General features: G+C 45.5%; 1 protein-coding gene across 10 annotated transcripts in view; it reads right to left on the reverse strand.

The window, feature by feature from the left end:
• The window catches only part of epha7 (eph receptor A7), a 217,983-nt gene that overhangs the window by 147,977 nt on the left and 42,147 nt on the right, over window positions 1-27,859 (reverse strand). For 8 of the 10 annotated variants that reach the window (XR_009793889.1, XR_009793890.1, XM_061812988.1 and 5 more), the window contains one exon: window positions 27,093-27,762. Coding sequence is in view for 8 of the 10 variants with exons in the window: in XM_061812988.1 (XP_061668972.1) it covers window positions 27,093-27,762 (670 nt within the window). In the remaining 2 variants the exon portion in view is untranslated. Of the gene's footprint in view, window positions 1-23,028; window positions 27,763-27,859 lie in introns of those variants that run through there. The other 2 variants (XM_061812993.1, XM_061812994.1) reach the window with 2 other exon arrangements.

The following is a 27,859-nucleotide window of genomic DNA, read 5'->3' on the forward strand; positions in this document are numbered from 1 at the left end:
TGGGTCGTTTAACAAATTGTTCAGAAGAACAGCGTACTTTGATTAGAAGTTTGATTGGATAGGGAAAACCTTATAAGGAGGTGCAGAAATTAATTACTGTTCAGATAAAATGATCTCTAATGCCTTAAAATGGAGAACACAGCCTGAGACACGTGCCAGAAAATGAAGACAACCATCAAAATTGATCGCAGAATAACCAGAATGAGAAAGGCTCAGCTAATGATTACCTCCAGGATGATCAAAGCCAATCTGGAGTTACATGAAACAGATGTGAATCAGGTGGCTTTAAGAATGAAGCCAGCACCTGTTGAACATGTATTTTTTCTTGAAAGCGTGAGGAAAATGGTTCGCTCAACATATTGTTCAGAAGAACGGCATTGTTTGATTAAAAGTTTGATTGGAGAGAGGAAACCTTATAAGGTCGTGCAAAAAATTATCGGCTGTTCAGCTAATATGATCTCCAATCCCTTTGAACTGAGACACGTGGTGGAAAACGGAAGTCAAACATCAAAATGGAACACAGAACTACCAGAATGGCAAAGGCTCTGCTGATAATCAGCTCCAGGATGCTCAAAGACAGACTGGCGTTACCTGAAAGAACTGTGACATTCAGAAGACGTCTGTGTGAAGCTAATCTCTTGACAAGAATCCCCGGCAAGTCCCCCTGTTAAGAAAAATGTGAGTGCAGAAGAGGCTACAAATGGTCAAAGAACACATTGATTGGCCTAAAGAGAAATGGAGGAACATTTTTTCATCTTGTTCAGTGCCTTTCTAACCTCACCCTTATGAATCATTGCCACTTCCCGGTCATTCACACTTGCCTCTTCTACTCTTCCTTCTCTCTCATTTTCTTCATTCATCAACTTCTCAAAGTATTCTTTCCATTTATTTAGCACACTTCTAGCACCAGTCAACACATTTCCATCTCTATCCCTTAATCACCCTCACCTGCTTCACATCCTTCCCATCTCTATCCCTCTGTCTGACCAACCTGTAAAGATCCTTTTCTCCTTCATTCGTGTCCAACCTGTTGTACATGTCGTCATATCCCTTTTGTTTAGCTTTCGCCACCTCTACCTTTCCCCTACGTCGCATCTCAATGTATTCCTTTCACCTCTCCTCAGTCCTCTGAGTGTCCCACTTCTTCTTCGCTCATCTCTTTCCTTGGATGACTTCCTGTATTTTGGGGTTCCACCACCAAGTCTCCGTCTCCCCTTTCCTACCAGAAGACACACCAAGTACTCTCCTGCCTGTCTTTCTGATTACCATGGCTGTAGTAGTCCAGTCTTCTGGGAGCTCCTCGTGTCCATTGAGAGCCTGTCTCACCTCTTTCCGAAATGCTGCACAACATTCTTCCTTTCTAAGCTTCCACCACATGGACCTCTGCTCTACCTTTGTCTTCTTAATCTTCCTTCCCACCACCAGAGTAATCCTACACACCACCATCCTATTCTGTCAAGCTACACTCTCCCCAACCATACCTTACAGTCAGTAACCTCGTCTGCACAAAATATAATCCACCTGCATGCTTCATCTGCCAGTCTTGTAGTTCACTTTATGTTCCTGCCTCTTCTGGAAAAAAAGTATTCACTACTGCCATTGCCATGCTTTTTGCAAAGTCCCCCACCATCTATCCCTCAAAGTTCCTTTCCTGGATGCTGTAGTTACTCATCACTTCTTCATCGCCCGTGTTTCCTTCACCAACATGTCCATTACAATCTGCACCAATCACAACTTCCTCTCTGTCTGAGATGCTCAGAACTTCTTCATCTAGTTCCTTCCAGTATTTCTCTTTCAACTCTCGGTCACATCCAAACTGTGGGCAAAGCTGACATCCTTTTTTTTTTTTTTCCACATTTTGGGAGCATACGTGAGTTTCTCTCACAATGACCAGCTGTTCGGCCACACACTCTTCTGCCTAGTTTACCTTACACCGCTCCCTTCACTCCTAAGCTCATAATTACAAATGTTACAGTACTTATGCAGCACATCAATGAGGTTTATAATGACAGCGTTTTGATGTGCTGCCCACCACTGGTGCTTTAGTTAGCAACACAGTCTGGGCAATGTAGCGCAAAGACAAGCCAGACATAATGCTTATGTTTACTCTCGATAATAATCCCAAAAGTAAAAAAAAAGAAATGCTGTTGCTTTAAGATGCCACGAATGTTGGAGTATGTGAATAAAAAAAAGTGCTGAAAACTGGATGAGATTTTCCCTTTTTTGAGTGAGAAAGGTCTGGTCTGAATCTAAGGTAGAAAGTGCATGATGAGATGGTGTCTAATTTTAAAATTCCACCTTAGCACAGCCTGATCGAGGATGAAAACACAGACAATACAGTGCACAAAAAGCAAATTCTGTATTTTAAACTTAGGAGGCAACATAACATTAACCTTAAAACTGTTTGGGACCATCATTGAGCTTTTAATATACATTGCTTAAGATATTCTGCAAGCACTAATTCAGTTTTACACCAAGAAAAACACTGGGATCTCATTGTGGATAAAATAAAATAAATAAATTAAACAAAGTTTGAAGCGACCTTTCAAATTTATTGTTTATAGTTGGCTCGATTTCTTTAGCAATGTATTTTTTTCATTTGTTGACATTTTCATTGTAAGTTTGCAAAAACACAAAATTGTGTGTACGTAAAAACGTTTGAAGCCAAATAAATAGAGGTGTTGAGGAGAGGATCATTAGAGAATGCAGTCGTGAATTGTATGAGACGGTTCCTCTCCTCTCTCCCCCCGAGCTGTCAAACTTGATCTGAATGTCTTCTCTCCTTTTTGTGTCATGTTTAATAAATGTCTAACTGGTAAACCTGACAAGTCCAAAAGACACCCCACGTTCAATCCACACCACAACCATCACTCAGTGGACCCCACTGTTGCCACCACTGTTGCCACCACTCCCACCACTTTCAGAGGCCATGGGGGTCCAACCACCAACAGGGCCCAATCCATGTGCCAGTTGCCACCCGAAAAGGTCACAGCCCACGAAAGGCAAGCCCATGTGAAGAACCTGCCGGGAGCATCCATCCATCCATCCATCCATCCATTGTCTTTCAAAGACAGCTTTATATTTGGGAGTGCTGGAGCCTATCCCAGCTATCTTCGGGGAGGAGGCGGGCTACACCCTGAACTGTTTGCCAGCCAATCGTTGGGCAAATGGAAACAAAAGGCCAATTCAGAGTCTCCAATTAATGCTTGTTTTTGGGATGTGGGAGGAAACCAGAGTACCTGGTGAAACCCCCCATAGGGACGAGGAGGACATGCAAACTACACACAAGCAGGGCTGGTATTTGAACACTGGTCCTCAGAACTGTGAGGCTAATGCTGTAACAGGTTCTTCTATCGTCCTGCTCCTGAGAGGAGCAATGATGGACAATAGCACCAGGACAGGGGAAAGGGAGACAGGGACCCAAGGTTTGAGAGAGCAACCCCCATCATCCTGTGGCATCACAACCAAAAGGGGGTGAAGGAAGGGGTGGGTGTGGTTGCAGGCCCCAGGACTCATGCCAAGAGAAATGTGAATACCCACCATATTACTGACTGACAATCATTGCCCCAGTACTGTGAGCGGCTGTGGTGGGGTATCATACATTAAAGATTAGGGAGACTGGTGGGAGTGAGGAGAAATGGTCACAGGGAAATGATGACCCATTATCGTCACCTCTTGTAAGATGGAGGAAAACTTGAGGACCTACCGGGCAGAGAAGTGGGGTGACCAGATCAGAGACTTACACAAATGTGCAGGTATGTGCCCCGCACCTGCCTCAGCATGCCTCATGCCAGGTCCACATGGGACCCTGAATGAGATGTGAATGTGCCGGAATCAATTCTCATTATCCAGCCATTCTGGCTGCAGCAGTCTATAATTGAACCCGGCTACATTTTGCCTTGAGTTAGAGAGAGATTCATAATAAAGCAAGCAACAGGTGAGGTTGAAGAGTAATAGTTGAATCAGGTCAACCCATCTAAACTTTCCCCCATTGAAACAGAAGTGAATCAGCTTTATGAGCATATTTTGGCAACGAAAAAAATAACACAGGAAGCTCCCTCTTAAAGGAGAAGGATATCATCCTACTTGACCACTCATTAGTCATTGACAATGTCAAGGTTAAGTTAATATATTAATATAATGTTTGTAATGTAACATTTATAATGTCTTTGAAAGAAATGTTTCCAACCACCTACGAGAAATACGAGTAGTGTGTCTACCATTTGTGAATTACATGCTCTACTATAATATTGCTATCGAGGAACATAAGGCTGTATGAATAACATAAGATCATGTATGCTCTGATGTTACTTGACAAAATGAGATATGAGCAGTAACACCCACCACCATCACCACCAGGGTACCCCATGGTTTGTCCTCTTCCTGCTGCTCTTCTCAGTCTACACAAACAACTGCACCTCAACGCACCCCATTTGTCAAACTCCTGATGTTTGCAGATGACACCAGAGTAATCGGGCTCATCAAAAACAAGTCTGTGTATTGACAGAGAGCTTTGGTGTGGCCGACACAACCTGGAGCTGAACACACTTAAGATTGTAGAGATGATTATAGACTTCAGGAGGCAACCTTCACCACAGCTGCCCCTCATGCTGTCCAACTGTCTTGTGTCAACCGTCATGACCCTCAAGGTCCAGGTAATTACCGTCTCACAGGACTTGAAGTGGGAGACAAACATCAACTCCATCCTCAAAAAAGCCCAGCAAAGGATGTGCTTCCTGGGACCTCTAGAGAAGTGTGGCCTTCCGCGAGAGCATCTGAGAAAGTTCAAGACAGCGGTCATCAAATCAGTACTGTGGAGCTCCATGACAGTGTAGTTTGGAGCTGCCAAAAAGGAAAAACGTTGACTGAAAGGATTGTTGGCACCACCCTATTCCCCTTGAGGACTTACATGACATCCGAACTAAGACAAGACCAGTCAAAATCCTCACGGACCATTCACATCCCAGTCAACAGCTTTTCCAGCTACTTCCCTCGGGTAGGCATTACGGAACAATGCAAACCAAAAACAACCAGGAATTCCAACAGCTTCTTCCCTTTTGCAATCAACTTCTTAAACAGCTAAATTATAATTAAACTACAACATACTGTCATTTTTTTGTCTCAAATTTGTGTAACATTCTGCCGGGCCAATTACAGGCATGAGCATTTCACGGAAACGATCGTTCCGTTACCGTGTCGTTACCCAGCCTGAGAAAACACGGAACCGAAACTCCGTTTCCCAGATCTCAGGGCTTACTTTTAATAAAATTCGCCCATGTGTGGAATGTAAAACAAGTTCTCAACGAAATACAACAATCTGTATAAAACGAACCTACATGAACCCCTTTATTTTTAATGATTAAAACGACCAGCTTTGTCGGTGTGGTTTACAAACAGCACCGGTTTCCGCTTCTGCGCTACGCATGCGCAAGGTCGAGTTATTCATATCCGGGTCACTCAAATGCAAGTCAAACATGTCGGTTGCTAAGCGTAAAAGACAAAATGCTCATGCCTGCTATGGCTTTATTCTGAAGTACATGTAAAAACCGATTCCCAGGACAAAAATCAACGGAACCGAAAGATCGGTTACCATACTTGCCGAAATCCTCATGCCTGCAATTATTATTATATCCATCTATCCATCCATTATCTGAGCCGCTTATCTTCACAAGGGTCATGGGGAGTGCTGGAGCCTATCCCAGCTGTCAACGGGCAGGAGGCGGGTACACCCTGAACTGATTGCCAGCTAATCGCAGGGCACATGGAGACAAACAGCCACACTCACAATCACACCTAGGGGTATTTTAGTGTGTTACATGTTTTTGGGATGTGGGAGGAAACCGGACCGGCCGGAGAAAACCAACACAGGCATGGGGAGAACATGCAAACTCCACAAGGACAGGCCCAGGATTGAATCCGGGACCACAGAACTGTGAGGCCTAAGATTTCCACCGGATCCACCGTGCCCCCACTGTATTAGCCTCACTGCACATCTTTTGTTGACCAATACTATCCTCTCATACGAAAGTCGCATCAGCACCACCGCTTCAGAGAAGGTTTAACGTGCCTCTGGATCCAGGCCTGGAGCTCGCTTGAAAACGAGCACCTGGTGGCCGGGCCTGCACCCATGGAGCCTCCAGACACAGCCTGAAAGAGTAAAATGGGTCCCCTTTCCCATGGGTTCACCACTTGTGAGCGGGGCCATAGGGGTCAAGTGCAATGAGAGGTGGGCAGTGGCCAAAGGCAAAGACCTCGGTGAGCCAATCCCTAGAAAAAGAAGCTGGCACTAGGGACATGGAACACCACCTCACTGGCAGGGAAGGAGCCTGAGCTGGTATGTGAGCTAAAGAAGTTATGAAAAGTCAGCATCATTTCCACACACCTCTTGTGGTCTTGAGAGGGGTTGGAATCTCTTCCTCTGTAGTCTAACCCACAGTGAGAGGTGTTGAGCAGGTGTGGGTACACTTCTTGACCCCTGGCTCAGAGCCTATATGCTGGGGTTCACCCCAATGGACAAGAGGGTAGACTCCTTCCACCTTGGGATGAGAAGAGTCCTGACTGTCATTTGTGCCTATGCACCAAGAGGCAGTTCAGAGTACCCACCCTTTTTGGAGTCCTTAGAAGGGGTAGTAGAGCGCGCATCCGCTGGGGATCCCATTGTACTGTTGGGGGAATTCCATGGTCATGTGAGTATGTCTTGGACACTCTGTTGAAGAGAAGGGCGGAACTGTCAACTGATCACCACCTGGTGGTGAGTTCGCTTCGATGATGGAGGAAGATGCTGGTCCGACATGGCAGGCCCAGACATATTCTGATAGTCTACTAGGAATATCTGGCAGCCTCTATCAGGAGGAGTTTCAACTCCCACCTACAACAGAACTTTGCTAATGTTCCAGGGGGGGCAAGGGACATCGAGTCCGAGTGGACCATGTTTAGCACCTCCAATAAATACTAAGGGAGGCGACCAGAGTTGTGGCCATAACGTGGTCGGTGCCTGTCGTGGCATCAATCCCTGATCCTGTTGGTGGGTACCAATGGTGAGGGACGCCGTCAAGCTGAAAAATGAGCCCCATCGGGCATTTTTGGCCTGTGGGACTCCTGAGGCAGCTGATGGGTGCCGATTGGCCAAGCCGAATGCAACCTTGATTGTCATTGAAGCAAAACCTCAGGCATGGGAGAAGCTTGGTGAGGCCATGGAAAAGACTTTCGGATGGCTCTGTGTAAATTTGGGTCCACCATCTGGCGTTTCAGGAGAGGGAAGCAGTTCACCGTCAGCAATGTGTATAGTGAAGATAGGGTGCTGCTGACCTCGTCTTGAAATGTTGTGGGTCAGTGGTGAGAATATTTCAAAAATCTCAATTCCACCGATACGCTTTTCCATGAGGACGCATATTCTGGGTTCTCTGAGGCAGGCTCTCCTATCTCTGGGGTTGAGGTCACCAAAGTAGTTAAATAGCGCTTTCGTGGAAAGTCCCCGGGAGTGGACAGATATGCCCAAAGTTCCTAAAGGATCTGGATGTTTTGGGCACTCCTGGATGACACGCCTTTGCAACATAACATGGACATCGGGGACAGTTCCTCTGGAATGGTGGTTCTGCTTTTCATGAAGATGAACCGAAGAGTGTGATGCAACTACAGTGGGCTCACACTCCTCAACATCCTTGGTAAGGTCTATTCAGGGGTACTGGAGAGGAGGGTCCATTGGCAAGTCTAATCTCAGATTCAGGAGGAGCAGTGTACAGCAGTGTCTATACCCTCAACAAGGTCCTCGAGTGTGCATGGGAGGTCGCCCAGCCAGTCAACATGTATTTTGTGGACTTAGAGAAGGTGTTCGACCGTGTACCTCAGGGAGTCCTGTGGGGGTGCTTTGGGTATATGGAGTACCGAACCCGATGACACGAGAAGTTTGGTCCTTATAAGACCAGTGTCAGAATTTGATCCACATTGCTGGCAGTCATTCGGACTCTGGTGAGAGTTGGACTCTGCCAAGACTGCCCTTTGTCACTTATGGACAGAATTTCTCAGCGCAGCGGAGGTACAGAGTGGTTTCGGCTTGGTTGCCTCAGTATTCCATCTCTGCTTTTTGCAGATGATGTGGTTTATCAAGCCATGCTCTCTAACTCTCACTGGAGCAGTTCACAGCCAATTGTGAAATGGCCGAAATGAATATCAACACCTCCAAATCTGAGCCCATGGTGCTCAGTCAGAAAAGGATGGCATGCCCTCCGCAGGTCAGGGATGAGATCCTGCCCTCAGTCGAAGAGTTCAAGTGTCTTGAGTTTTTGGTCAGAAGTGAGGGAAGAATGGAGTGAGAGATTGACAAGTGGATTGGTGCAGCGTCTGCATTGATGTGGCCTTTATATCAGTCCGCTGTAGTGAAGAAGGATACAAACCAAAATATGGAGATCTCACTTTACTGGTCAATCTACGTTCCTACCCAAGCAACCCATCACGAGCTGTGGGTCATAACCAAAAGAACAAGATCGCGGATACAAGCGGCCGAAATGAGTTTCCTCCACAGGGTGTCCAGGTGCTTACATAGAGATAAGCTGAGAAGCTTGGTCCATCCATTTTCTGAGCTGCTTATCCTCACAAGGGTCGCAGGAGTGCTGGAGCCTATCCCAGCTATCATCGGGCGGGAGGCAGGGTACACCTTAAACTGGTTTCCAGCCAATCTGAGGGCATACTGAAACAGACTCACAATCACACCTAAGGGCAATTTAGAATCTCAAATGTATGCATGTTTTTGGGATGTGGGAGGAAACTGGATTGCCTGGTCAAATCTTGATTCCTGCAACATGGAGGCAAGGTACCCCCACTGGCATTGAGAGCAACTGCAAACTTGGCATGATCTCTTTTATTTCATGAACACTGCAGAATATTCTCAATATGTGCCTTGATCTCTGTGTCAGTGTGTTTTATGAAGAGCAAATTTTGAGAATTGGGGTTTAGTTTTGACTTAAATCAGTGGCTAATGTGATCTTGAACCGTAAGCAAGTGATCTGCCACGGCCAGAGTGACACAATTATTCTTCACTTTAGAGAACCAACGCTGGGAATGTGATTTTATGATTTTTAATTTGCAAAAGTTCAAAATTGTTTGTTTGAGCCAGCCTGATGGGTGTGGTTTCCCTCCACCCTTTTTTGCCCATCCTCCTTTTTTGGATAAGTTCTCGACGTATGTAAATGCCAATTCTTTCTTTTCTCTTGGGTTTTTACTTTTTGGGGTGGTTTTGGCTCTCTTCTGTGGTCTTTCTGTCAGCCTGCCACCCGCCTCAGCCAAACCCCTGCCTGGATATGGTGGGGCAGCTGGAAAAATGTTGGCCTCACAGTTCTGAGGACCTGGGTTCAATCCCGGGCCGCCCTATGTTCCATGTTCTCCCTGTGCTTGCGTGGGTTTTCTCCGGGCACGCCGGTTTCCTCCTATATCCCAAAAACATGCATGCAACATTAATTGGACACTCTAAATTGTCCCAAGATGTGAATGTGAGTGCGGCTGTTTGTCTCGATGTGCCCTGTGATTTGCTAGCAACCAGTTCAGGGTTTACCCAGCCTCCTGCCTGTTGACAGCCGGGATAGGCTCCACAACTCCAATGACCCTTGTGAGGACAAGCGGCTAATAAAATGGATGGATGGATGGATGGATATTTTCTTTCTTTTTTTTTATTTACAGGTACGCCCAGACTTTCCCCAGCTATCTCTTCCAGCTCTTCCATGGGGATCCTGAGGCATTCCCAGGCCAGCCAAGAAACCTAGTCTCTCCGGTATGTCCAGGGTTGTCCACGGTGTCGCCTTCCGGTGAGAAACGCCCAGAACACCTTACCCGGGAGTGGTCTGGGAGGCATTCGATTCAGATGCCCCAGCCAACACTGAGCCCCTCCCGGATGACCAAGATTCTCACCCTATCTCAAAGGGACAGCCCCAACACTCTTCGGAGGAAACTAATTTCAGCCGCTTGTATCCGGGATCTTGTTCTTTCAGTCATGACTCACAGCTTGTCACCATATCTGAGGGTAAATTGAGAGCTTTGCCTTTCAACTTAGCTCTTTACCACTACGGACTGAGACACAAGGTTGCATCACTGCAGATGTTGCACCAATCCGCCTGTTGAGCTGTAGTTCCATTCTTCCCTCACTTGTGAACAAGACTTCAAGATACTCATCTAAGCATCAACTGCACCGAGAAATTCTGTCCGTAAAAGTTATGAACAGAATCATTGAAAAAGACTTGGCCCAGTCCAACCCTAACCAGAAATGAGACCGACTTACTCCCAATAATCCAGACCAAACTCTGACATAGGTCGCACGGGGCCCAACCAACCTATAACAGACGGTTCAGTAGCAGATACCCCCAATGTCCCCCACAGGCCTCTCCGAGGGGCACGGTCAAGTAGCTTTTCCAAATCCGCAAAACAGAGGTAGAACTAGTCCATTCTTCCATGGCCAGGATGAAAACCACACTGCTTCTCCTGAATTTGGGATTCGACTTCCCGACAGACTCTCCTCTCCAGCACCACTGAATACCTGAGAGTTTGAGGAGTCTGAGTCCATTGTAGTTGGATCAAACCCTCCGCCACCCCAGTCCACCAATCTAGAGGCACTGTTCCTGATCTCCATGCGATGTTGCAGAGCCATGTCAAACAGCTTCACAACATCCAGAGCCTTTACGAACTCAAGGCGAATCTCATCTACTCCCGGGGACTTGCCACTGAGGAGCTTTTTAACCACTCCGGTGACCTCAAGTCCAGAAATAGAAGAGTCTGCCTCAGAGATCCCAGACTCTGCTTCCTCATGGGAAGGCTTGTCGGTGGAATTGAGGAGGTGTTCAAAGTATTCTCCCCACCGACACTCAACGTCCCAAGTCGACATCAGAAGCACCCAATTCTCACTATACACAGGATTGACGGTGCACTGCTTCCCGCACCTGAGATGGTGGATAGTAGACCAGAATTTCCTCAAAGCTGTATGTATAGTACAGTGAAGAAAATAAGTGTTTGAACACCCCGCTATATTGCAAGTTCTCCCACTTAGAAATTATGGAGGGGTCTGAAATTTTCCTCATCGGTACATGTCCACTGTGAGAGAGATAATCTAAAAAGAAAAATCCAGAAATCACAATGAATGACTTTTTAACGATTTATTTGTGTGCTACATCTGCAAATAAGTATTTGAACACCTGAGAAAACCGATGTTAAAATTTGGTACAGTAGCCTTTGTTTGCAATTACAGAGGTCAAATCTTTCCTGTAGTTGATTTTGGCCCACTCCTCCACATAGATCTTCTCTAGATCAGACAGGTTTCTGGCATGTTGCTGAGAAACACAAAGTTTTAGCTACCTCCAAATAATTTATATTGGGTGTAGGTCTGGAGACTGGCTAGGCCACACCAGAACCTTCGATGTGCTTCTTACGGAGCCACTCCTTGGTTTTCCTGGCTGTGTGCTTTGGGTCATTGTCATGTTGAAAGACCCAGAGGTTGTTCCCCAAAATCTCACAATACATGCCCACGGTCATCATCGCTTTTATGCAGTGCAGTCGTCCTGTCCCATGTGCATAAAAAAACACCGCCAAAGCATGATGCTACCTCCCGCATGCTTCACAATGGGAATGGTTTTCTTGGGATGGAACTCATCATTTGTCTTCCTCCAAACACAGTTAGTGGACTTATGACAAAAAGGTTCAATTTTGGTCTCATCTGACAATAAAACCTTCTCCCACGACTCCTCCGTATCATCCAAATGGTCATTGGAAAACTTAAGACAGGCCTTTACATTTACTTTAAGCAGGGGAACCTTCCGTGGCATGCATGATTTCAAACCATGACGTCTTAGTGTATGACCAACAGTCATCTTGGAAACGGTCCAGCTCTTTTCATGTCATTGACCAAGTCTTGTCGTGTAGTCCTGGGCTGATTCCTCACCTTTCTAAGGATCACTGAGACCCCACGAGGTGATATCTTGCATGGGGCTCCACTCCAATTGAGATTGACCATCATGTTGAGCTTCTTCCATTTTCTAATGATTGCTCCAACAATGAGTTTTTTTTCACCAAGTTGCTTGGCAATTTCTCCATACCCCTTTCCAGTCGTGTGGAGTTGTACAATTTTGTCTCTGGTGTCTTTGGAGAGCTCTTTAGTCTTGGCAATGTTACAAGTTTTAGTCTTACTGATTGTATGAGGTGGACAGGTGTCTTTACGCAGCCAACAACCTCACACAGGTGCATCTGATTCAGGATAATACATAGAGTGGAGGTGCACTTTTAAAGGTGGACTAACAGGTCTTTGAGGGTCAGAATTCTAGCTGATACACGGGTCTTCAAAAACTTATTTGCAGCTGTATCACACAAGTAAATTGTTAAAAAAGTCATACATTTTGATTTCTGGATTTTTCTTTTTAGATTATTAAGTGGGTGAACTTGCAATATTCCAGGGTGTTCAAACACTGATTTTCTTCACTGTAAGTCCTGGAAAAAAAAACCACAGACGCAAGAGCAGAACAGATGTGCCACTGTGGTTCGCCACTGTTTAGGCTTCAAACAATAATTAAATTTTTTGTCAAGAATCAACAAGTGGGAGACAATCGTGAACTGGAACGAAATGTATTGGATATTTTATACTTTTAAAAAAAAAAATGAAAAGTGGGGCATGGTATATTATTCGGCCCCTTTACTTTCAGTGCAGCAAACTTACTCCAGAAGTTCACTGAGGATCTCTGAATGATCCAATGTTGACTGATGATGATAAATAGAATCCACCTGTGTGCAAACAAGTTAACGTATCAATGCACCTGCTCTGTGATAGTCTCAAGGTTCTGTTTAAAGTGCAGAGAGCATCATGAAGACCAAGGAACACACCTGGCAGGTCCGAAATACAGTTGTGGAGAGGTTTAATGCCAGATTTGAATACAAAAAGATTTCCCAAGCTTAAAATATCTCAAGGAGCACTGGGCAAGCAATCATATAGAAATGGAAGGAGTATCAAATGCAAATCTGCATTGCAGATTACATTACTGCAAATCTACCAAGACCCGGCGATCCCTCTAAACGTTCACCTCGAACAAGGACAAGACTGATCAGAGATGCAACCAAGAGGCCTGTGATCAGTGGATGAAATGCAGAGATCTACAACTGAGGTGGAAGAGTCTGTCCATAGGACAACAATGAGTCGTACACTGCGCAAATTTGGCCTTTATGGAAGAGTGGCAAGAAAGCCATTTCTCAAGGATGTCCATAAAATGTCTCATTCAAAGTTTGCCACAAGCCACCTGGGAAACACACCAAACTTCTGGAAGAAGGTGCTCTGGTTAGATGAAACTCAAATCGAACTTTTTGGCCACAATGCAAAACGATATGTTTGGCGTAAAAGCAACACAGCTCATCACCCTGAACACACCATCCCCATGGACAACCATGCTGGTGGCAGTCCCGTGGTTTGGGCCTGCTTTTCTTCAGCAGGGACAGGGAAGATGGTTAAAATTGATTGGAAGATGAATGGAGCCAAATACAGGACCATTCTGGAAGAAAACCTGTTGGAGTCTACAAAAGACCTGAGACTGGGATGAAGATATATCTTCCAACAGGACAATGATCCAAAACATATAGCCAAATCTACAATGGAATGGTTCATAAATAAATGCAGGTGTTAGAATGGCCAAGTCAAAGTCGAGACCTGAATCCAATCGAGAATCTGTAAGTAAGTAGCTATAAGTAATTACTTAGAACTATTACTTTTCCGAAGTAACGTGCCCAACACCGTATATTTTTATATGTAGTTTAGTTGATGTATTGTATTGTTGATGACTTTTGTGAAAACACTGGTCAGCTGATCAGCATAGGCTTTCAGTATCTTCCCAGGCACTCCATCGGGGCCGGCAGCCTTCCTGGTGTTTACAGTCCTGAGCACATGTCTCACTTTGTATTCCTGAAGGATCAGTGTGCTGCTGACAGAAGGTGGATGTGGTGAGACTGAATCTTATCTCTGTCTCAAAGTGGTTTAGATCCTCTGCCGGCAAGGTGTCTGTGTTGGTACACATCTGGTTATTCTTGTTGTTGTATGCGATGTGTTGTAATTGTTTTGGAGTTATTTTTGTGTGAAGTACTCCTCAATGTTCCTTTTGTAGGCCACCTTTGGCCTTTTTGATGCATCTCTTCAATTCAGCTCTGCTAGCGCTGTACTGTGCCTTGTCCCCTGACCTGAAGGTGCCATTACGGCGACTAAGGACTACCTGAGACTCCCGGGGTAATCCAGGGTTATGTGGGGTTTTTTTTTATATATATAGTAAAGAAGAGTGCCTGGAATCACATACCACCACCTTTTTTGGTGTTCAACACTTATTTATGAAATTATAATTCAACGGTGTTGCCTCATTTAATTCAGAGTCAGATGCAGAGTTTTCTAGCATTTAGAGCAGTTAAGAGTGCCCATTAGAGCGATAGTCCATTGCAATGACAATTGTTCATAGTCCAGTGCAATGACAATTGTTCAAAGGGGGTCAAGGTTTAAGGAGTGTTTGCAGTTTAAAGTGACGAGTCGTGCGGTTCTCTGTAGTAGATAATATAAATATTGATTGCCCCAGCAGGGTGTGACAACAACAATTCAAGGCATAAAACTGGCAGTATACAGGAGTAGAATTGTAGTTTAGCAGTTCAAGAATTTAATAACTTAATTGCAAGAGGGAAGAAGCTGTTGGAATGTCAGATAGCTTTGATATGCAATGATTGGCAGTGCCTTCCTGACAGAAGGAGCTGGAAGAGCTGATGGCCACGATGTGGAGGATCCGATAGGATCCTGTCTGGTCTTGTCCTAGTTCGGGTGGCATGCAAGTCTTCAAGGGTAAGTAGCATGGTGCTGACAGTCCGTTCAGCAGATTTGAGTGTCCATTGCAGTGGGAGTTTGGCTTTTTTTTTTTTGTGGCAATCTCAAACAAGGCAGTGACGTAGGTACGCAGTAATGATTCCATGACTGCTGCGTAGAACTGTCTCAGCAGCGCTTGTGGGAGGCCATGCTTCCTCAGAAGGTGCAAGAAGTACAACCTTTGCTGGGCTTTATGAGAGGGTGGAATTGATGTTCAGCTCCCACTTTAGTCCTGTGAGACTGTAATTCCCAAGAACTTGAAGGTCTCAATGGTTAACACAAGGCAGTTGGACAGCATGAGAGGGAGCTGTGGTGAGGGATGCCTCCTGAATTCCACAATCATTTCTACAATCCTTTAGTGTTGTTCAGCTCCAGGTTGTGTTGGCCACACCAAAGCTCCAGCATTTTCACTTCCTGTTGATACGCAGACTCGTTGGCATCTTTGATGAGCCTGATGACTGTTGTGCCACCTGCAAACTTCAAGAGTTTGACAGCCAGGTGCCTTGAGGTGCAGTCATTCATGTAGAGCGAGAAGAGCAGCGGGGAGAGTACACAACCTTGGGGTTCCCTAGTGCTGATGGTGCATGTGGATGAGGTGGTATCCCCGAGCCTCTCCTGGTATGTCCTGCCCATCAGGAAGTTGTAGATCCATTGGCAGATGGTGGGGGAGTCACTGAGCTGGAGAAGCTTGAGGGAGAGCGTTAAGGGATGATGGTGTTGAATGCAGAGCTGTAGTCCACAAACAGGATCCTCGCATAGGTTTCCTCACTGTCATGGTGGCTAAGAATGAAGTGCAGACTGACATTGAGTGCATCATCCACAGACCTGTTAGCTTCGTAGGCAAACTGCAGTGGGTCCAGCTGGGGACCTGCAATAAGGTGGTCCAGCATGAGGTGTTCAAGGGACTTCATGACCACAGATGTGTCTGAAAATTCAGTGACCAGCCTACTCCGCGGCAGCTGTGTTAAGCCCCTGTGCCTGCTTCTGTTCCTGCGGCCCTTGCTCCTCTGATGACCTCTTCGCACTCGACCAGTGGTCACCACCTCTTTTTACCTTTCTGGTGGTGCTCGACTAACTGTCACCACCTCTTGCTCCTGTTCCAGTGACACTGGAGAATTGGCCACCACTTCTGGCTCCTGTTCCGGCGGCGCTCAACCAGCAGCCACAACCTGCTTCTGTCCCGGCAGCCGTCAACCAGTGGCCGCCACTTGTACTTGTTGCCTGGTTCCTGCTTTTCCATTGCGTTGAACATTGTGGACGTCCGCCAGAATGACCCGGTAAAGACCCTGGTGTTTGGCGTCCTGGGCAGCCTCTTGAACTGCTCAGCCAAGCACCTCACTTTGGGTGGCCTGGAAGGCCACCGGAAGTACCCTGCCTGACTCTCTGTATGTATTATGGTTTAAGAGTAGCAACAGTGATCAGGTATAAGTTAGCGGCCAAAAAAGTCTCCTCTGAAAGGATCTTTGCAATATAATGTTGGAAATGAAGCCTATCTCTGCAAATATAATTTGGCAACAACAGTAACAGTAACAACAGTTACTTTTGGTAGTTAGTGATCAGCTTTCATGTCATAATTCGCTGATCCGATCAATGAAATTTCTGCAAGACATTTACTATGCATCACTATCATGTACAGTACATCCATCCATCCATTTTCTGAGCCGCTTATCCTTACAAGAGTTGCGGGAGTGCTGAAGCCTATCCTGTCAATGAGCAGGAGGCAGGGTACACCCTGAACTGGTTGCCTGCCAATCACAGGGCATATTGAGACAAACAGCCACACTCACAATCACATCTAGGGAAATTTAGAGTATCCAATTAATGTTGCATGTTTTTGGGATGTGGGAGGAAACCGGAGAGCCCGGAGAAAACCCACGCAGACACAGGTAGAAAATGCAAACTCAACACAGGCGGGATTGAACCCGGGACTTCAGAACTGTGAGGGCAATGCTTTCCATCTTATCCACCGTGCCACCTATGAACAGTACATTTGAATCCAAAAACCATTTTATTTATAACAGTCATGTGTCTTTTGATGTAGTCCTGTAAATATCTGGCCCCAAATAAAGTTATTTTAAAAAACATGACCGCGGTATGGGACAGCCAACACGTTTGACAGACAACATGTAATATCGGGATCAGAATAGAAGACAAATTTGGTCTTCCACAATAGCACATTTGCAGTTGCAATTGCACATCAGACTACTGCAATAAAATCTTGCATTCAGATACCACCACATCCCATCTTTTACAATCACTGGCTTTTACTGTATCTTGTCAACTCAAACGCGACCAGACACCTGTTTTCCTGGCAATGACAACAACAATGGCTTGCGCTGCCTTACAAGTGGTGGTCAACGGTGGTCGGGGGAGGACTTTTATTCAAGGATTGCTTGAGCTGTTCACATACTTTTAATACGATACGTTTCACAAGTATTACATCGGTTGCCTGTAGATGCTCGGTGGTACAGCTGTAGAGGGTTCCCCTTACCTTTCTGAGGACCGGGGTTCAAATCCCGACCTCCCCTGTGTGGAGTTTGCATGTTCTCCCCTTGCCTCTGATTGGATTGGTGATCAGTTATCGCTTTTTGAAACTCACTGACGGTGATCGTCCCTAAAAATCCTTATCATGTAAAGCAGGGGTGACCAACCAGTCAGAGATCAAGAGACATTTTTTTTTAATGTGTTGTGGAAAAAAGCCACAGCATACACATGAACACCATTCCCTCCTCACACACATTCCATCACTGAGCCTGATTTATTGTAAATATCACACACCAACATGATGAGAAAAATTCGCTCCTACACAGTACCAAGACCACAGGTCAGAATTAAAAAAAAAATGTAATTGTGCACTTTTTCTCACAAAAACTACCAATTCAACCAGGTCTTGTTTTGTATGTCACAACTCTCAACACTTGAACTGAAGAGGTCTGAGTGCAACCGTGAATCAGTAGCCATGCTCATGTCCAATATTCTCTGCTAGTGTGGCGGGACAGTTGAAGCTTCTGATATCATTTGTTTAACATTTTTTGTTTTCATGACATAAGACTTCAGCGACGTCATAGAAGCTTCATTGTAGGGATTTATGGCTCTTGAAATGTTTTAAGCCAGTTGACACGATGCAAATGTTTATCTCTGGATGCTTCTTTTATTTCAAACACCATCTTCTTTTCTATATTAAAATGATTAACTTATGACTGCAACATTCAGTTCCTTTTGGAAATTCCAGGTCAATGTTAGCAAGTAATGAGCTAAGGTGAGAATTTGAAGCTGTGAAAGGCAGAGCATCTTGCCCTTGCACTCAGCAAAAAAATATGAGCTGTGTTTAAATATTTTCATTTAACTGTATATATTTACCTTCCATTTTGAGGGTAAAATCGACAAATATTTTTTTCCAAAGATCATCATATGACTGGGAAACTTTGAGCTACTTTCATTCAATGTGCATTCGACTTTTATCCTTTCCGCTAGTCACCTGACCGTGGTCAAGAGACGCATGGGAGACGTCGGCCAAGGTTGTCATCCTTGGGATTAACTCTCTTCTCTCGTTGCCCGGCTGAGCTGGGTGGCAGAAACAATAAAGCTACTCTTCCCTGTTCAATGTTGCGCTTTATTTTCCTTCCCACCCTCCCGCTGCACACGCCTGCACAGTCCCATCTCACTGTCACCTAATAGCATAGAGAAAAATAAACGTTATTTCTGAGATATAAATGAATATGTTGTAAATTTGTGAAAATATAAAAACACTTTTGAATGCCAACAATTTTAAATCAATAACTTTTTATATAGGACTTAAAGTGTGGGTTTTTCAGCATGGCAGACAAAAAAAAAGAATATGCTCATTATATATTTTCTTTACAAGTGTCTCAACTGTTATTGCTCAAAGGAGGCTATTTGAAAATTACCCATATATGAGGGTTAACAGTTAATTTTTTTAGTTTTTTCAGATAGTGATAGGGATCACAATGATGCCATGAAGGTATAGACGGTGTCTGTTCATGATATTAAGCGGAGCAAAGGCAGCAATGTCCTTCAAAAAGGGCCATCTTTCTGTGTGTCTAAATGACAACAGAGCACAAAAAGCAAAGAAGACATTTACCAGGACAGACCTAGACACAATATATTCATTTGAAGAGCGTGTTGGTGATTTTGCTGTCGAATGATTGAGGAGTTCCTTTGCAGTGATAAATAAGTCAATCATAGCATACTACAAAGGTCCTTTGCATCAATTGATGGGGGTCATCCAATGACATAAATAACAGGTCCATCAGCTAATCCAACTAAATATTTTACTCAACATCAAAATATCAGCAATCTGAACATACTAAACAGTTCCTGAAATTATCTTTCTTCAAACACAACTACATTTGAAAAAGAAAGAATAAGTGGACACATCAACCATTTATAGACATTAAGTTTCGACTGATTAGGGACAAAGGAATTGTCCTTGCCAAAAAATACTTACAGCAATGACATAAGCTCTTCCAAAGTCCAATAACCAGTCACACTGAAAGACACTTGAAATTGATAAGATTTTGCATTGTGAGGATAAATAGAATTTGTATTGCTTCTGATCAAACTAAATGTAAAACAACAACAAATAAGTTTTTCGTGGAGTGAGGGGAGTGCTAATGGCTCTTTATAATTCTAAACAGCACTTTAATATGAAGTTTCTGTGAGCATTATTGGAACCAGTAAATAGTGCAATACAGAGGATTTGAATTAATATACATTTCTGTACATGAGGAACTGTGAGCAAATACTTAAAACATTGTTCTGTTTGCTGTACTTAAACAAATTATCAGAAATTACAGGCTCAGCAATCTTTTTTCTTTCAATCAGGTTTTTATAATAGCAGCCAAAATTTAATAAATTTGACATGCAAGTACTTTGGGCTTTTGTGTTATATACCTTACCTCTCCTGGAAACAAAGTATTTTCTGTCTGTGGTATTCAGATATTTTCATTATGATCATGTATCCCCTCCTCGAGCTGTCACCTTATCGTGGTGGAGGGGTTTGTGTGTCTGGATGATCCTAAGAGCAAAGTTGTCTGGGGCTTCATGCCCCTGGTAGGGTCACCCATGGCAAACAGGTCCTAGTTGAGGGACCAGACAAAGTACGACTCCAAACCCCTATGATGAGTACAAAAATTGGATCTTGGTTTCACGGGTCACCGGGCCCCCTCTGGTGCAAGGCCTGGTGGTGGGGCTCGAAGGCGAGCACCTGGTGGCCGGGCCCACACCCATGGGCTCACCACCTGTGAGAGGGGTGGTAGGGGTCGGGTGCAATGTGAACTGGGGAGTGGCCAAAGGCGGGGACCTTGGCAATCCAATCCAGAAACTTGCTCTAGGGACGTGGAATGTCACGTGTTTGGCAGGGAAGGAGCCCGAGTTGGTGCGTGAGGTTGAGAAGTTCCGACTAGAAATAGTCAGACTCGCCTCTACGCACCACTTGGGCTCAAGCACCACTCCTCTTGAGAGGGGTTGAACTCTGTTCCATTCTGGAGTTTCCGACGGGAAGAGACGCCGAGCAGGTGTGTGTATACTGATTGCCCCCCAGCTCGGGGTGTGTATGTTGGGGTTTACCCCGGTGGATGAGAGGGTAGCCTCCCTCCGTCTGCAGGTTGGGGGATGGGTCCTGACTGTTGTTTCTGCTTATGCACCAAACAGCAGTGCAGAGTACCCACTCTTTTTGGAGTCCTGAGAGGAAGTGCTGGAAGCGCCCCTTCTGGCGACTCCATCATTCTGCTGGGGGACTTAAATGCCCATCTGGGCAATGACAGTGAGACCTGGAAGGGCGTGATTGGGAAGAACGGCCCCCCCAATCAGAATTCGACTGGTGTTCCATTATTGGACTTCAGTGCTCATCACGGATTGTCCGTAACAAACACAATGTTCAGGCATAAGGGTGTTCACATGTCTACTTGGCACCAGGACACCCAAGGTCGCAATTCGATGATCAACTTTGTGGTCGTGTCATCAGACTTGCGACCTCATGTCTTGGACACTCGAGTGAAGAGAGGGGCGGAGCTGTCAACTGATCACCACCTGTTGGTGAGTTGGCTCCGATGGCGGGGTAAGATGCCAGTCCGAACGTATTGTATTGGTCTGTTGGGAACTGTCACCTCCGAAAGAACTTTGCTCACGTCCCGGAGGCGGGGGACATTGAATCTGAGTGGACGATGTTCACCTCCATTGGTGAGGCAGCCGACCGGAGCTGTGGCTGTCAGGTGGTCGGTGCCTGTCGTCGCGGCAACACACGAACACATTGGTGGACACCAACAGTGACGGATGCTGTCAAGATGAAGAAGGAGTCCTATTGGGCATTTCTGGCCTGTGGGACTCCCGAGGCAGCTGATAGGTATCGGCTGGCCAAGCAGAATGCAGTTTCGGTGGTCGCTGCGGCAAAAAAACGGGCATGGGAGGAGTTCGGTGAGGCCATGGAGAATGACTTCAGGATGGCTTCGACGAAATTCTGGCCCATCGTCCAGCGTCTCAGGAGGGGGAAGCAGTGCACCGTCAACACTGTGTATAGTGGAGACAGGGCGCTGCTGACCTCAATTCGGGATGTTGTGAGTTGGTGGGGAGAATACTTTGAAGACCTCCTCAATTCCACCAACACGCCTTTCCACGAGGAAGCTGAGTCTGGGTCCTCTGAGGCGGGCTCTTCTATCTCTGGGGTTGAGGTCACCAAGGTGGTTAAAAAGCTTCTTGGTGGCAGGGCCCCGGGGTTGGATGAGATTCGCCCGGAGTTTTGAAAGGCTCTGGATGTTGTGGGGCTGGTTAGGGTTAACAGGCCTCTGCAACATCACATGGACATCGAGGACAGTGCCTCTGGATTGGCAGACTGGTTTGGTGGTCCCCCTTTTCAAGAGTGTGGGCTCCAACTACAGACGGATCACACTCCTCAGCCTCCCTGGTAAGGTCTACTCAGGGGTACTGGAGAGGAGGGTCTGTCGGGAAGTCGAGTCTCAGATTCAGGAGGAGCAATGTGGTTTTCGTCCTGGCCGTGGAACAGTGGACCAGCTCTACACCCTTGGCAGGATCCTCGAGGGTGCATGGGAGTTTGCCCAACCAGTCTACATGTGTTTTGTGGACTTGGCGAAGGCATTCGACCGTGTCCCTCGGGAAGTCCCGTGGGAGGTTCTTCGGGACTATGGGGTACCGAATCCCCTGATACGAGCTATTTGGTCTCTGTAGGACCGCTGTCAGAGTTCGGTCCGCATTGCTGGCAATACGTCGGACTTGTTTCTGGTTAGAGTTGGACTCCGCCTAGGCTGCCCTTTGTCACCGATTTTGTTCATAACTTTTATGGACAGAATCTCTAGGCGCAGCCGAGGCATAAAGGATGTCTGGTTTGGTGGCCTCAGCATCGCATCTCTGCTTTTTGCAGATGATGTGGTTCTGTTGACTTCATCAGGCCGTAATCTCCAGCTCTCACTGGAGCAATTCGCAAGGGAGTCTGAAGCGGCTGGGATGAGAATCAGCACCTCCAAATCCGAGACTATGGTCCTCAGTCGGAAAAGGGTGGCATGCCCTCTCCAGGTCGGGGATCATATCCTTTCCCAAGTGGAGAAGTTCAAGTATCTTGGGGTCTTGTTCATGAGTGGGGGAAGAATGGAGCGGGAGATCGACAGACAGATTGGTGCAGCGTCTGCAATGATGCAAACTTTGTATCGGTCCGTTGTGGTAAAGAGGGAGCAAAGTCGAAAGGCAAAGCTCTCAATTTACCAGTCGATCTATGTTCCTACCCTCATCTATGGGTATGAGCCGTGGGTTGTGACCGAAATAACAAGATCCCTGATACAAGCGGCCGAAATGAGTTTCCTCCGCAGGGTGTCCTGGCTCTCCCTTAGAGATAGGGTGAGAAGCTCGGTCATCCGGGAGGGGTTCAGTGTCGAGCTCCGTATTGAGAGGAGCAAGATGAGGCGGCTGGGGCATCTGATTCGGAAGCCTCATGGAAACCTCACTGGTGAGGTGTTCCACGGATGGCCACCGGAAAGAGACCCCGAGGATGACCCAGGACACGCTGGAGAGACTATGTCTCTCGGCTGGCTTGGGAACGCCTAGGGATCCCTCCGGAAGAGCTGGAAGAAGTGGCTGGGGAATGGGAAGTCTGGGTATACCTGCTGAAGCTACTTCCCCCCCGACCCGACCCAGAAAAGCGCTAATGTATGGATAGATGATAATTCATTTATTTATTCATTTATTTTGCTGCCCATGGGTAGGAGTAGAATTACCTCCAAAAAAAAATAAAAGGACTCTGCAGTCGAATTGGGAACTGCATCATAATAATGAATGCAGCACAACATGTGAATTTTAGAGTATGTTTATGTGTTGGAATTACAGTGACTTGTGAAAGTATCCAGCCCCTTTGAACTTTACAACCTTTCACTACATTTCAGGCTTCAAACATCAAGATAAAAAAATAAAAATGTTCTGTCAAGAATCAATAACAAATGGGACACAATCGTGAAGTGGAATGAAATTTATTAGATGTTTTATACTTTTGTAACACATAAAAACCTGAAAAGTGGGACGTGCAATATTATTCGGTCCTCTTGCATTAATACTTTGAAGCGCCACCTTTTGCTGCAATTAGAGCTGCAAGTCACTTGGGGTATGTCTCTATCAGTTTTGCACATCACCAGACTGAAATTCTTGCCCATTCCTCCTTGCAAAACAGCTCGAGCTCATGATGGAGAGCATTTGTGAAGAGCAATTTTCAGCTCTGCCCACAGATTCTCAATTGGATTCAGGTGTGGAGTTTGACTTGGCCATTCTAACACCTGGATATGTTTGTTTGTGAACCATTTCATTGTAGATTTGGCTTCATGTTTTGGATCATTGTCCTGTTGGAAGATATATCTCCGTCCCAGTCACAGGTCTTTTGCAGACTCCAACAGGTTTTCTTCCAGAATGGTCCTGTATTTGGCTCCATTCATCTTCGCATCAATTTTAATCATCTTTCCTGTCCCTGGTGAAGAAAAGCAGGTCCAAACCATGAGGCTGCCACCACCATGTTTGACAGTGGGGATGGTGTGTTCAGGGTGATGAGCTGTGTTGCTTTTACGCCAAACATATCGTTTTGCATTGTGGCCAAAAAGTTCGATTTTGGTTTCATCTGACCAGAGCACCTTCTTCTACATATTTTGTGTGTTTCCCAGGTGGCTTGTGGAAAACTTTAAATGAGACTTTTTCTCGTTATGGCTTTCTTCTTGCTACTCTTCCATAAAGGCCAGATTTGTGCAGTGTACGACTCATTGTTGTCCTATTGACAGACTCTAGCACCTTAGCTGAAGATCTCTGCAGTTCCTCAAGAGTGATCATGGGCCTCTTGGTTTCATCTCTGATCAGTCTTTTTCTTGTTTGAGGTGAAAGTTGGTGTGTTTCTTTGTCTTCATGATGCTCTCTGTACTTTAAACAGAACCCTGAGACTAGCACAGAGCAGGTTCATTTATACGGAGACTAGATTCCACACAGGTGGAGTCTATTTATTATCATCAGTCAACATTGGAACATTCAGAGATCCTCATTGAACTTCTGGAGTGAGTTTGCGGCACTGAGAGTAAAAGGGCCGAATAATATAGCATGCCCCACTTTTCAGTTTTTTATTTGTTAAAAAAGTATAAAATATCCAATAAATGCCATTCCACTTCATGATTATGTCCCACTTGGATGTTTCTGCCCTGATACGACATCCAGAACAAAGAACAACAAAGCAGCAAGAACAAAGAACAAGAGACATTTCTATTTATAGGAACTATTCCTTATAAAAGTAGTGCAAGATGCAAAATCTTTTTCGTTTAGAACAGGTACGAGATAAGTGTGTCAATGTCCCACATTGTGGAAAACCTGCACAGAGACCCTTTACCCGTCCGCCTTTCCCGTAATAGACTCGTGCAATGACAGTGCAATGACAGTTTTGCAAAAGGAGCAGGTTAAAGTGACGAATCATGCGATAGTCTACAAAATAAATTACTAATACTGTTATTGATTGGACCAGCAGAATGTGAGTGTCTCAACAATGGCACAAGGCAGAAATTAGTAAATTTGCTGATTAAGAATGTAATGACTTAATTGCCAGAGGGCAAAAAACTGTTCGAATGCCTGCTAGATTTTACTTGCATTTATCTGTAGTGCTTTCCGAAGGAAGAAGCTAGAAGAGCTGGTAGCCGGGATGTGGAACATTCTGAAAGAATCATGCCTGCTCTGGACCGAGTTCGCGTTACGTGTAAATCCTCAATAGTGGGTAGAGTGGTGCTGATAAGTGGTTCAGCTGTTTTGATTGTTCGCTGCAGTCCGAGTTTGTCCTTTTTTGTGGCAGCCCAAAAACATACTGTGAAGGAGGTACACAGTACTGATTGGATGACCGCCGTGTAGAACTGTCTCATCAGGTCTTGTGACACGCTGTGTTTCCTCAGAAGCCGCAACAAGTACACTGGACTTTTTTGAGGAAGGAGTCCATGCTCGTCTTCCACTGCAGGTGCTCTGAGACTGTAATTCCCAAGAACTTGAAGGTCTCGACAGTTGCCACATGACAGTTGGACAGGGTCAGGGGCAGCTGTGGGGAAGATTGCCTCCTAAAGTCCACAATCATCTCTACAGTCTTTAGAGTGTTCCATGCCTGGTTGTGTTGACCACACTAAAGCTCCAGTCTCGCCACTACCTGTTGACATGCAGACTTGTTGCTGTCTTTGATGAGGCCGATGACCGTGCTATCATCTGCAAACTTCAAGAGTTTGAAAGTCAGATGTTACAAGGTGCAGTCGTTAGTGTACATCGAGAAGAGCAGAGATGAGAGGACACAACCTTGGGGTGCTCTGGTGCTGATAGTGCGTGTGGATGAGGTGGTGTCCCCCAGCCTCACCTGTTGTGTCGTGACCGTCAGGAAGTTGTAGATCCACCGGGAGATGACAGACGACACGCTGAGCTGGAGAACTTTGGTGGAGAAGAGTTCATGGAGGATGGTGTTGAAGGCAGAGCTGAACTCCACGAACAGGATCCTCGTATAGGTACCCTCGATGTCGAGATGTTCAAGAATGAAGTGCAGACCCATGTTGACTGCATCATCCGCAGACCTGTTACCTTGATAGGCAAGCTGCAGTGGGTCCAGCTGGGGACCTGTGACACTCTTGAGGTGGTCCAGCACAAGGCGTTCAAAGGACTTCATGACCACAGATGTCAAGGCAACAGGCTTGTAGTCATTAAGAGTTTGCTGCTTTTTTGGGGATCAGTATAATGGTGGAACCTTTGAAGCAGGCCGGTACTTCACACAGTTCTAGAGACCTGTTAAACATTTTTGCGAAGACAATAGCAAGTTGATGTGCACAGACTTTGAGGCAGGATGGGGACACAAGGTCTGGGCCCAGTGCTTTGTTGATATTTTGTTGTTTGAAGATCTGTCGAACGTCCCCTTCATAGATGCTAAACGGTGGAGAGGAAGGTGGAGTGGAAGGTGGTGCGGCTTGTGGTGTGGCTTGGTGGGTGCGTAATGTGGAAGTGTCTTTTTCGAATCTGCAGTAAAAATTATTTAGGTCGTCGGCTAGCCCGCTCTTGCTTTCTACCTGGGTGATTGTCGCTTTTAGTTAGTGAGCAATTCTAGACCGTGCCAAACTGATTTGGAATCATTAGCACAAAGATGTTTTTCCAGTTTAACTGCATAGTCTCTCTTTGCAATGTTAATTTCTTTAGTCAACTGATTTCTAGTGCGATTGTATAGGGCCCTGTCCCCACTGCGATATGCAATCTATTTAGCCTGGCGGAGATGCCTAAGTCTGGCTGAAAACCACCAAAGTCAAATAAACGTTGGTGTGCCATAAAAGCTATTTAGTTTGTTCTTGGAAACATTCCTTTTGAACATTATTGGCCACTGCCCATCGTAAACTACAGGCTGATGTTGGCAGCCACACTATGAAAAAAAAATAGGGATAGCACCTTGCCTGTCATCATTTTTATCGGTCAAGTCAGATGGCCAATAATTCAATGAGTATATGGAGAGACCTAAATTATAATATTGATAATTATAACTGCACAAGTCTGCACATGAACACAATAATGGTCCAGCTGAAACGGGTTTGTCACATTTATTTCAATCAACTTCATCAATCTTCTGAACGATAAATGAAAACACTATCGAGCTCCGTGTGAGGTCAGTTGTAAGTTGGTAACTAATTAATGTATTGTGTGATGCTTAAATGCATTTTGCTGTGATTATGAAAAGAAAATTAAAGCAACTCACGTTCACATGAATTTCCTTTCTGATGAAATCCTGCTTGGCATATACATTTACCAATTGGCACCACCCATTCCCCTTCAGCGCTGCAGTGCATTATGGGAGGATTGTCAGCTTCCTCCTCTGCGTTGTTTATACATATTCCCTTGACCTCCACTAAGGAGGAGAACTCTGATCCTGTCACAGTGTCGGGAAATATGGCCAAGTTTTCGATGATGGACCAGCACTTTTTGTAATAAACTTTGACAGAGACCAGGGCAATACATGCCCCTACATCTTGAAAGGCCAGGTAAAAACCCGGCCTGGACAGGGGGCCAATTATGCGCACTTCAGTGTTGAGCTTCATCTTCCTCTCACCCAAGTCGCCCTGAGTGAAGCTTTCATCTGCTGCAATTGTATCAATTTTAACATACTGGTTCTCTCGCATACTCCTGCCCATCTCCGAAGCCGTTTCCTGGTAATACAAGTTGAAAGTCTCCTTGCAAGCACTCACCATACCAGGTAAACTGTTACAATCCCTTATGGTAAACTTCAGCTGCACAAAAATTCTCTGGGCATTCCCCTTTTCGATCCAGTTAGTTCGAAGCCAGTTATTCTGATTGGGCTCCATAACTTTGCAAACCTGGTATGTGCGAATGGGTGTGTAGCTCTCATCCACGCCGCTGATCTCTTCCCACTGAAAAAGAAAATGCTTGTGAGGATTTGTAAATGAAACAGTTCAAACTTGGAATCATTGAAGAAGAAAAAAACTCCCTCCATGAATCCTCTCATTG

The sequence above is a fragment of the Syngnathoides biaculeatus genome, chromosome 23 (assembly GCF_019802595.1).
Source record: "Syngnathoides biaculeatus isolate LvHL_M chromosome 23, ASM1980259v1, whole genome shotgun sequence".
Taxonomy (NCBI): Eukaryota; Metazoa; Chordata; class Actinopteri; order Syngnathiformes; family Syngnathidae; genus Syngnathoides; species Syngnathoides biaculeatus.